We start from the raw sequence: 11,300 nt of genomic DNA, 5'->3' as shown, positions 1-11,300 counted from the left end.
TTCATGGATTGAAGACCGTTTTAGAGGAAGGGTGTCCTGTGCCAACATAGAAAGACATCTCACAGTGATATGAGAGGAAGATCAACTGGATATTCTTAACTAGATAAAGAGAGAGGTAATGAAGAATGAAGGACCTTTTAAAGATTTTGCTTGTAATAAATTATATTGTTTCTACATATTAGCCTGGATGTACCATAGTCATCTCTAAAAAGGTCTTCTGGGAAAAATATAGCGGACGATCCTGGCTAGAAAATACCTGGATAGCGAGTCAGATGAGGCCTCTTGTTCTCTTTTGTCTGATGTGTTTTTCTTAGGCCCTCCCTGTTGGTTCCCTTCCATCTGAGGCTGTATGGCTGTAGCTCAAAGGATTCACGTCATAGCACAAGCAAAGAACAGAAAGGCACGAAAAAGCCACTGCTTCCATTAGCAAAAGAAAACCACTCTGACTCCAGTCGATTTCAACAGCACCCAGAAGGAAAAGAGTATGTGAAAGACAATCTAATAATGGGAACACTTTGAAAATGTCCTTAGAAAATAGGTTATATTTTTTCCGGCTATCGTTGTAAATGGGAATTGCTCTCAGATGACTTAAAGTATTTATTATTATTTTCTCAAAGCAGAGCTAAAATCCCAGAGTAAAGATATCATCTTTCAGAATGCAAACTTTTATTTTGTTGGAACAGCTGAAAATTGAAGGATGTTCAGAACCAACCTAATGAAATATATTAAATGTAAATTTTATTTTGTTTATTTTTCTGTATTTATACTCAGAATGTAGATAGGTCACACAGACAGCAACTTTATTTCAGTATTACATGATCCTCAGCATTGGATATGATCTCAGAAACTTTAAGTCTTTGATGTACTGTATTATCTCATTTAAAATCAGATTAAAATAAGATAGTTGTTTGTGTTCTGGCTGTTTGGTTTTATTTTTGCAGTATAGTAGGGGTTTGAGTGGATGTCTGAACACTTTATTATTGAAGACACTTATGTATTGCTGTCATTATATTCCTTTAATCACTATTAGTCAATGCAGCAGGTCATTCCAATGGACTATGGTAAACCTCTCTTGCTAAGAACACAGTGTTCTTTGTGTCCTGTGGTTACTGTCTTTCGCTGTAGCTGAGCTCACGTACATCAGAGACAACATTAACACAGAGCAGTACTCTCTCCCACACCAACCACGTGCTGCTTCCTCCATCTAGATCTACTGTTAGAATGCAGAACACCATGTACCATACAGCTGAATTTCAAGATGGCACAACCGGGGAAAATGCCAGGTGATACCACCAATCAGAATCCAGCTTCTTCTCCCCTGTGCTCTTGCTCATGAGACCCACGAGCTCTGTGTGAGTGGCTCACCGCCCATCTGGTGACATACCCCATCGCAGCTCAAGATTAGCAGTCTTCATTTCTTTTTAAATGCGATAAATACAATCAGTCTCATATTATATCTACTTCAGTGTAACATTTCACAGTAATATGGCAGTGATGCAAGGTACTTCTAGTGCAACACAGACCACAGACATTTTCCTTCTTTCAGTGCCTTTTGTAGTTCTAGGAAAGGTCCCCATTTCCTCTTTGGGCAAACTGTGGGCAAGTTGTTCAGTTCAATAGAAAATCAATTTGAAAGGCAATTTATCCCTGTTTTGCTGAAAGGGAAAACCAAATGCTTCTGCTGACAAACCAATCCTGATTTTCTTGTTTTTATTTTTTACCTGTTTGGTATCGTTTGAGTACTCGGCCAAAGTGAATTTCACACAAGATGGAAAAGGAAGCCATGAACACAGTTTATTATTAACAAATGACTATGATATTTGGCTTACATGCGTGAAAAACATTTCTTGCTGACACGAAGTGCAATGCCACTGGACAGCCACCACAGACCCATCTGAACTACAGGAGCACGGAGACAGTTTGATAACAGAAAGTCAACACGTTTATCTTCTCACACGCTGTGATCAATGTAGATACTTTTGTCTTTTTCAATATCCACTGTTCAGTGATGTTTCCAGTCAGTTCAGACCTGTTTGATCAGGACTGTTTCAATAAACGTTTTCAGTAGTGTGTTAGAATAGAACAATGGTAACAAGTGGTGTAGATGTGCTGTTTCCTGTGATACTGTAGGTTTCTGTTTTCAGACCAGTCAGCAACACTATTCATTAGAAATTGTTCATTTGCAACGACACCTGGTTCCTTCTACACCCACAGTAGATGTAAAGAATGTAGAGCAGTACTGCATACATGGGTACGTGTGCTCTCCTTTACCACCTCATCATAAATATTTTTTTAAGTTGGGGGGGGGGGGGTGATGGCTCTCACCAAGGACTGACAAAACGAGAGAGAATTAATTGACCAGAAGTGGCAGGCAGGTTGATCCTGTAGAAATGCCTCCAAGGACCCAAATGTGTGTTTGAAGGAAAATTGCTGCAACTTCATTTCCAGTGGAATAAAGAATAAAACGCACAATAAAAACACACTACTAACACACGCCTGAAGAAGGCTTCACAGCCCGAACCTTGTGTCTTTTCAGCAGGGAATAAACCTTTACCTGTTCCTTTGCAGCCCACACGTGCTGACACAGCTCCCTACTTGAAACACGACGAACACAACCAGTTCCACTACGGGACCCACAGTCCAGTTTTGTTCATCCGTGCTTTGAATAAAAACATTAATTAAAGCTATCTAAACCTTTGAGTTTGAGTAAATAAATTGAAAAAAAACCCCAGAAGATCTGACTTTCCAGGAACTGACCAGAGAATTGTTCTGGTTGTTTATGTAGGTTCCAGACATGAGACAAGACAATAGGAAGGAGGACATAACTACAGTATGAACTTAAGACACAAAGCAGTACACTACCTGAACTAAAATGTACAAAGCAGAAATTGATTCTTTTTTGTCGCTGAAGTTCCCACTTTACTTGTATGTGGACCCAGTTTGAGTTCAAAAAGGTGGCTAGAATATAGCCTACGATAGTCTGGGCCTAATTCTCTAACATACAGAAACACTTCAGTTATAGATCACAGGATCACAGACATTAACAAATACACACATTTTGCTCTTACAGTACGTTTCATCATCTATTGATGAATAGTGTGGTGATGATTCACCGCTAATATATTTGTTTTGGTTTTGACGTGTGTGTGTACCCAGAGGGCCCGGGAGAGGTGACAGTGGGTACCGTATCACAGCTTCACGGTTCCATTCTAACCCCCAGTAAGAACATAAGAAAGGTTAGAAACTAGAAGAGGCCATTTGCCCATCTGGCACGCTTGGTAGTTAGAAGAGTATTGACGCCATTTCTTAAAAGGGAGTCAGCTTCAAGCACATGGCTGGGGATCTTGTTCCATACAGTACTCCCTCAATTGTTTGGGTAGAGAATACCCTGTGGCCTTGGTTTAAAATGTACTTGCATGGCGTGTTCATTAATGTCGTCCAGCTCATGTTTCATTGCTTACGCTGAATACGTCCACTGTGCCGCATCTGTCAGGGCCTTTGAGGATTTTGAACACTTGTATGAGGTTCCCCCGTGCTCTTCTTTGTTCAAGTCCACAATGCATTGCTTGACGGATGTATTCCACACTGCTCAAGGGGAATTCAGGAGACAATGCCTTGACACAATATATGGTTTTAAATGAAAATGTCTCTTATGGTGTTATGACTTCACATCCTGCTTGGTGCTAATTGCATAAAGTAAAAAAAAAGAACTAAAATATTTTTTACACGTGACTACATACTGTATACTTAATCAGGATTCATATATCCATAAGTAGCACGTTTATAATTTCTTCCGCAGTTATGAAATACGCTGATGCTCTGCGTTGACGACATCTTTTTTTTTGTTTTTGCTTTACAGACGTTTAATGCTGTTTTTATGTCGAATGTTATGTTGAAATTATGTTAATTTCACTCAGTCCTTTCACAAAGAAGGTCTGTGACGTCTGTTCCATTCATCGGCCCACATACTGTACATACATATTCAGTTTCTATTATCCCCGTGTCCCGTGAAGCCTTTTGACATTCAGCTCGTCTTGTGTGTACTACTTTCATTAGGAATTCATGAAGTACACTGGGAACGCATTTATCACAGGCACAGAATATGTTTCTGAATTTTAGAACGTACACATTATATATAAAAAAATAAATTTAGATATCATAATCTGAAGTCTATTGGTAGACCTGTCTGACTGTCAGGATGCTGCTATAGGCTATTATCTAAAAGGTAATAAACAAGAATGATACAGCTCGCCCTTGAGGTATAATTTTAATGCCAATTGCATTTGTAGAATGCACGTATTTCGTTTGCTAAAACGCAAACATATAGACCAGAGACATATATTTGATCGCAGAAAACTGAGACACAACGATAGGCTATGTCTGGCGTGTATACTGAAGTCACTGAAATTCATCGCCATGGTCTCGTATGAAAATCCGAGAAGCAGCCGGGTAACGTCGTATATCAGGAAATCGCTGTTTGCAAACGACAGGAGAGCTCTCTGTTCGTGTAGATGATTTGTTTTTGGGGTTTTTTTTTCTCAGTCGCTAGTTAATTTAAGAAACTCGGCCGATCGTTGCCGGGAAGAAGGCAGGTTATCGGTGAACAACAACATGGCCGGACAGCTAGTTAGTTTAAGAAACTCGGCCGATGGTTGCCGGGAAGAAGGCAGGTTATCGGTGAACAACAACATAGCTGGACAGCCTGCTCCCTGCTGCCCCGCGGCGCAGCATTAATCCCCACCCGCCCGCTCACGGTTTATTTTGGGACGGAAGACGCAATGCTCACGACAGCTCCGCCTCTCGCCCTGGCGTCACTCCCTGCGCTGCCCGGATAGGCTGGGCCGCCCAGCTGTTGCGGGACGTCAGGGCTGGGGGCCGGCCGCTATAAAGCAGCCTGCCCCTGCGAGCCCGAGTCTTCTGTTTACCAACACGGCGACCCCGTTCCGCGCATGATCTCCCTGGCAAACTTTCCGACCTCGGGAAATAAGTGCCCTGCGCGGTGCAACCCGCTCTCGGGCAGCAGCAGCAGCAGCAGGAGGAGAAGGACCTGCGCTCGGCTCGGAGAGGACAGCGGCAGCAGGAAGAGGACCTGCGCTCGGCTCGGGGAGGACAGCGGCAGCAGGAGGAGAAGGACCTGCGCTCGGCTCGGAGAGGACAGCGGCAGCAGGAGGAGAAGGACCTGCGCTCGGCTCGGAGAGGACAGCGGCAGCAGGAAGAGGACCTGCGCTCGGCTCGGAGAGGACGGCGCCTCCGCTCCTGATGCACCCCCTGTGCGCGCGGGCCAGCATGCTGCCGGAGATCAGCGCGGCCGCGAGCTTCCTGTCGCACCTGCTGCGCGCCCGGGGGCTCGTGAGCGACGGGCAGCTGCAGACCTTCAGCCAGAGCCTGCAGGACCTGCTGGCGGGTAAGGGCCGGGCCGGATCCGGACCGAACCGAACCGGGTCCGGGGCTCGGCTCTCCGGCGCACAAGCCACGCCGACGTGGCGCGTCCACCGCCGCAGGGTTGTCGGTGGAGTCCCGAGTCGAGCCTGCTTTGCGCCTCGCCCGTGTGGATAGTGGTAGTGCCAGCGGTGCCTGCAGCAGCTGGAGGCCCGTCTCCCAACGGGGAACAGCGCACAACCACGTTGTGGTCCACCGTGTGCGTGTCCGGTCCGCCCCGGTCTGCCCCGGCTCGGCCCGGGCTGTGGCGGAGCAGAAGTTATAAAAATGAAACGTCGATCTTAGATGTCACTTTTTCTTTGTGAATACTCGTGAGACACTGGATTGACAACTCCGTCAATAATTAGCTCACCGGTTGACAAAATCTAAAACAAGGAGGTTTAATAGTACCGGGGGACGCTTTAAATAATCAACACAGAAGCAGTTGTTAAGAATTAAAATGTCAGGTTATTGTTTAAATTAGTCTTTTATTTACCGGAGAGTTTCTCTATGGTTAAGACGCGGCTGTCCATTTTGTGTTCGATCTGGAAATAAGAGAAGTGGATTAATATTACGCCAATGTTTTTTTTTTTTCTTTCACTGTAATTCCACGGTTGTGGGCTGTACAGCTCTGGAGAGACTGCGGGATTTCGTTGTGATATTGCTGTGATTGCTGAATCAGCCTGTGCCCCGGTTTCTTCCTGGGTGCCCCGAGCTGAGCAGCTTGTTGTGTCGCATCAGGTGTTTATTTCAGAATCGACGGAGGACCGAGAAACTGGAATGAAACTAGAGGCTAAACTGATGACGCATGAGTTTATGTAGCCGCTCCGGTGGGGTTTTTTTTCCCCCGCATCTTGATTACGAAATCGAAATGTAATCACGCGTGAAACTGAATTCCCAGCTCAGGCTCAAGCTAGTTTGAGTTTTGTTTCAGAAGCTTGCTCGGTTTGGCTGGCGCAGGTGTCCCCGAGCAAGCTCGGCCATGTTTATCGTAACCTGGCATGAGGGGACACTTTCGGCCGCCTTGATTGTGTGAAGGCTTCTAAAGAAAGCCCCACTGACGTTTTGGGCCCCACTCTTGAACGTGTACAAGCAGTCTTGTACTTGTTTAGGATTGACAAATGAGCCCGGACGCCGCGGCAGGAGTGGAGGGACGGGTTAATATTGATCACACGAACGCGGAACCCTGTGCTTCCGCTCAGGTCTCCTTGATTGCGCAGCTAAGTAGAGAAGTTGTGATCCCGTCTGCAAACTGCTTCGTCGGCAGAAATCAAGCCACCCTCCCTCCAGACCTTTGTTAAGACGAGCTTAATGTACCTAGATACGGTTCTCTGAAATGTTGTACGGAATTCGTCAGGAGCAGTTTGCACCCTGTTAGTATCGGCGTTATTTACGGACGCGTTTATGTACTGACTATCTGTGTGGAATTTAGATGATGTGTAGGCTTTGACCCTTTGTAAAAAAAAAATGTAGCATATTTTCTTTTGGGGTCGTTGTACGGTGAGATTAATTTTTTGAAAGGCATTACTGCTCCGTAGAGGAGCTCCTGGACTTCAGTGCAGCCTTTGCCTTTCTGGTAGTTTGGTTTTGGAGGTTAGTTTCCGAAGCCAGCAGCAAAGGCCCAGTAAAGACTGTGTTGCTCACCGGGGTGCATGTTTGTGAAGACAATCACAAACAATGACAGTGTTTCAGGCAGTAGGCGAACAGTTCGAGATGAGGAGCTCCCTTTTGAATTTATGCTTTCTGTGTTAGTCACAGGTAGCCCTCTCTTGTCAGGGCTAACTGGCAGGTGTGCATTCAGTGCAAATTCTTTCAAATTGTAGGGTGTTTCTGTAGTTATGCTTGTGTAGTTTTTATTCTTGTATATAAGTTTCATTTGTATTATTGTATATCGCTTTCCAGTGCAGTTGGCAGGCTATCAGTAAATAAAAGAAGTATTTGTAATTACTCAGAAATCACTTTTAGACGTGTATAAGAGAGCCAGGCTTGGGGACTTCAATCATTACGTTCTTTCTGGACATGCGCTCTGTTAAAACTGCGCGTGGGCTTTCTAATACCTAATGAAAGGGGTCGCACCATTGCTCAACTCTTTTATAGACGAAAGCGAGCGCAGACAGTCCTTGTTTGCTGTGTGTTTTTGCAGTATCCCGTCGTGGTAAAATGAGAGCCGCAATCTAAATGGATTTTTTTTAAAATGGGGCGTTTTCGTACCTACGACCACAAAACAAAGTTGCGAATTCAACCCTTAACCCGATTCAGAAGTCCAAGAGGAATTACCTGCGGTTTCCTCTGCGCCGCTGAAGACCTGTGAAGATTAAGTCTTGTTCAGTTTTAATTAATAACATTCAAGGCGTGGGGCGGAGGAGCTGGCTTTAAATTTTCCTCGTGTGGCAGCAGTAACTGGGCTGGGCGGGCAGCGTTATCCCGATCAAGAGCGTCTCCTCTCCTCTCTTCACAGAGCAGTACAAGCACCACTGGTTCCCCGACAGGCCCTGCAAGGGCTCCGGCTACCGCTGCATCCGCATCAACCACAAGATGGACCCGCTGGTGGGCAGGGCGGGCCAGCGGGTCGGGCTCAGCGCGCAGCAGCTCTTCCGGCTCCTGCCCAGCGAGCTCACGCTCTGGGTGGACCCCTTCGAGGTGTCCTACCGCATCGGGGAAGACGGGTCGATCTGCGTGCTCTACGAGTCGCCGCCGGCCGCGGGCAGTGGCGCCCAGGCCCCCGCGGGCGGCAGCCTGGCCATGGCGGACAGTCGGATCAGCTGCAAGGAGGAGCTGCTGCTGGGAGGGGCCAGTCCCTCCAAATCCTACACCATGATGACGGTGTCCGGCTAGCGGCTCCACCTGACGGGGAGATGCCAGCTGAAGAGAACTCGGAGGTTATGTGACTTTCTGAGGGCTCCCTTGAGGGGAGGATTATGGACTCCTGTTGTGCAGCTATGAAGATCTAAGATGCAGCTTTCGTGGTGTTGGGGGGGGGGGTGGGGGGTATTGCCTAATTGCCACAATTGGAGATTGATCCCAGCCTGTAATTGTAGACTTTGCACTTTGGTACGTCGTCTTTTGTAAGGAATTCATTGCAGCATATCGCTATACCTTTATTTGTCGAGAAATCTATTTTTTAAAGAAAACGGGTTTAAAAATCCTGCAGGTATTCTGTTCTGTGGTCAGAGAGTGACCCCATCGCTCCTAGATGCTTCAACTAGTCATTGAAGAACCTCTTTCTCCCGGTCAGTACGTAGACCACTGATGGTCATTTGTACCTGGGACAAATTGGACTTCGCTTTTGTCTTTAGTTACAGAATACTGTCAATCACAAATGTTCCTTGTGTATATAAGATTGCTATCGATGAAATTCTGCCAAGATGTATGAAGATGGTGCATTTTTCAGCAGTTCTGTTACTCTGAGATTTAATACCAGTTCTTTTCATGCCCGTATGTCAGCATACCTGTAACCCTGATTTTAAATCTAGTTCAGAAGTCCAGTGTGCGTCTCCCACCTCTTTGTGTGTTGGTGTTCCCCTTAACCCGGGTAGAGTGAAGTGTTGTGGTTACTTGAGTGCACTCGGACCTCTAGATTGTGGAACAGGTTAGTAGTCCTTACCTTCCATATAGTAGACTTGTTTTAACCTTTACCTTTTACTTAGGAAAAATGGGCCAGGCTTGACAAAACAACTTACTATTGCTATACAATCCATTCGTAAATTTGTTGTATTGTTCCTTCTGGTTGGGGATTAAGTTGTATTTTAGGGTTTCTGTTTTGCTTAATATTCCTCGGTTTCCCATTTGAAATAAACTCCTCCTCTCCCTGCGAGATACACAGAGATTGGCTTTTCACTGGGAACAGCTCTTGTAGTGGAATGATAGTTTGTTTGAGGTGCTGCAGGAAAGGTTAAAGTCAACTCGCCACGAAAGCAGGATGGGTTTTCCGTCGGTGCCGTACACGACTCTCTTCTTCCTGTGCATGCACTCGGGGTAGGAGAGAGCTGGGGGTTGAGTGCAGTAGAAGGGGCTCCTGCTGCAGAGTTTCTTTAACAGTGGGCTGTGTTCTCAGGCTGCCTTGTCCAGGCACCAGTGAGAGCAGAGAGGAGGGGCTGGCGGAGAGCCAGGCTCCAGGGTTTCATCACACACTTCTGAGTCACTGTCATGTGCGGGACAAATTTGTGTAGGAGGTGCATGAAGAGCTATATTTGTGAGGGCTGTTTTCCTCATTTTTATTTCACTGTTTCGCTGGGTGGCTATACTAATGCGAGCCCTTGGCCCCTTTGAGACATTAATGAAGGTGTTTGGTCTTCTGTCGCTGAAGTGCATCTGTTTAGACTGTGAATTCTCGGACAGAATGTATGATGCCACATTCCACACCCCTTGGTCAGAAGTATCAGCCTTTGGCCAGATAAGGCAGCTATGACCTGGCTTTTCTTATAACTGCACTGATTGTAGTGAGCATTCAGCAGGCACTGAGCTTGTTCTTTTCCCTCTAAATATAGGAAATTTCGCAAGTGTGTTGTCTGCAATAACCAATGTGAAACTGGTATCTCTGGGGGAAAAAAACGCTATAGCAACAAGTTGGGTTTTGGGTACTTTTTGAAGTTTCTAACAATGACTTCAGCGGTCAGTGGCAAATGTTTCCGTACCTGTGATTATTAGTCCTGTGTTCATGACAATACTCTGTAGCACCAGAGTTGTGCTACAGCCTGCCTTAAATGGGGACAGAAAAGATGGCACAAGTGGCATAAGTTGTAGTTTACAGATCCAATCGGGGGGGGGGCTTTTAAGGAAATCTATATTGGACACTTGCTTTAGTGCTGTTATTATGGGATGAATTTTCTTTTGGAGACTTTTTTCTTACATCTGTAAATGTTAAATCACTTTTTCTTTACATTGTTAACCTGCTCAAGTTGAATATAGTAGGGATTTATAACTGATTAATATAAAATTAAATGTGGACCGTTATAAACGCATTGGTTCATTGACCATGAATATGCAAACATGCTATCCATTCCAAATTGAGACCTAAAAATATAGGACTCTTAACAGGCATAATGTATTTTCAAAAGGTTTAACCTGTCCATTTTTCCTAAATGTACATTAAAAAGTATTAATGCAGTTGTGTATGTTTGTAGAGTTACGTTGGTTTCACTTTTGGATGTAGAGGTCATGGCATATACCACCTACTCATTTCAAGTGCTCTGTAACCTGATTTTTGAGATGTTGCCAAACTCAAGCCATAGGGGCCAATGTTGTCAATGCATTGTGCTAGCAAGGACCAAAGTAAGTTATTTTGGTAAATCTGGGTAATTTTCATGATCTTTGATGAATCTTGTCTAGTTTTTTTAAAACTAAACCAGTCAAGACAAAGCATTTCTTCCTTGTGAACTGTCTGTTTTTATTTTCTTAGATATGTTGTGAACTGCTGTAAATTTGTACAGTTCAATGTAAATTGTGAGAAAGTTGTACAGATTTCTATATTTTGAAAGAGATTTTTTCGTCTGTAATAAAACTTTCATATCTTCGCATTTTTGTGGTGCATCTGATCTTTTTTTTTTACCCACACTTTTTATCCACTCTGAAGGGGTCATTTTGTCCTTGTGCATATATAACATCAAAAGCATTCTGAAAACATTTAGTACCAGGTCATCTACAGTGCTTTTTTGCTTCTCTGAAGAATACTTCAGACCTTCCTTTTAAAAACCTAGGATACAAATGAGAGGAGTCCATTTTGCACGTCTATCCAGTGTGGTTGCTTGTAAAAAAAAAAAAATCTGCCTCCTGTTCTCGGTTTTAGATGCATTTCCATGTAGTTTATACTGGTATTCTGTGATTTGTATTCACTTGATTCTGTGAAGTCCTTTCAGTTGAGTCAACCTTCAGAATTCAGAAGT

At 44.6% G+C, this 11,300-nt stretch overlaps 1 protein-coding gene across 1 annotated transcript; it reads left to right on the top strand.

Annotated features, from left to right (window-relative positions):
* The first annotated feature begins 4,914 nt into the window (after nucleotides 1–4,914).
* On the top strand, nucleotides 4,915–10,934 carry LOC148829914 (protein BTG1-like). Its single transcript, XM_088923470.1, has 2 exons — nucleotides 4,915–5,404; nucleotides 7,877–10,934. Exons 1-2 carry the CDS (start codon nucleotides 5,260–5,262, stop codon nucleotides 8,251–8,253), a joined length of 522 nt encoding a protein of 173 aa, XP_088779596.1. The 5' UTR covers nucleotides 4,915–5,259; the 3' UTR covers nucleotides 8,254–10,934.
* Nucleotides 10,935–11,300: the final 366 nt, after the last annotated feature.

The sequence above is a fragment of the Atractosteus spatula genome, chromosome 8, assembly GCF_055471065.1.
Source record: "Atractosteus spatula isolate fAtrSpa1 chromosome 8, fAtrSpa1.hap1, whole genome shotgun sequence".
NCBI classification, from domain to species: domain Eukaryota; kingdom Metazoa; phylum Chordata; class Actinopteri; order Semionotiformes; family Lepisosteidae; genus Atractosteus; species Atractosteus spatula.
This window is presented reverse-complemented; position numbering and strand designations above follow the sequence as displayed.

What these genes read in the sequence shown, in the direction of transcription:
- LOC148829914 (XM_088923470.1), top strand. Translation starts at nt 5,260, where the DNA reads ATGCACCCCCTGTGCGCGCGGGCCAGCATGCTGCCGGAGATCAGCGCG. An exon ending in CCTGCAGGACCTGCTGGCGG is followed by an intron (nt 5,405 to 7,876) that starts GTAAGGGCCGGG and finishes CTCTCTTCACAG; the next exon opens with AGCAGTACAAGCACCACTGG.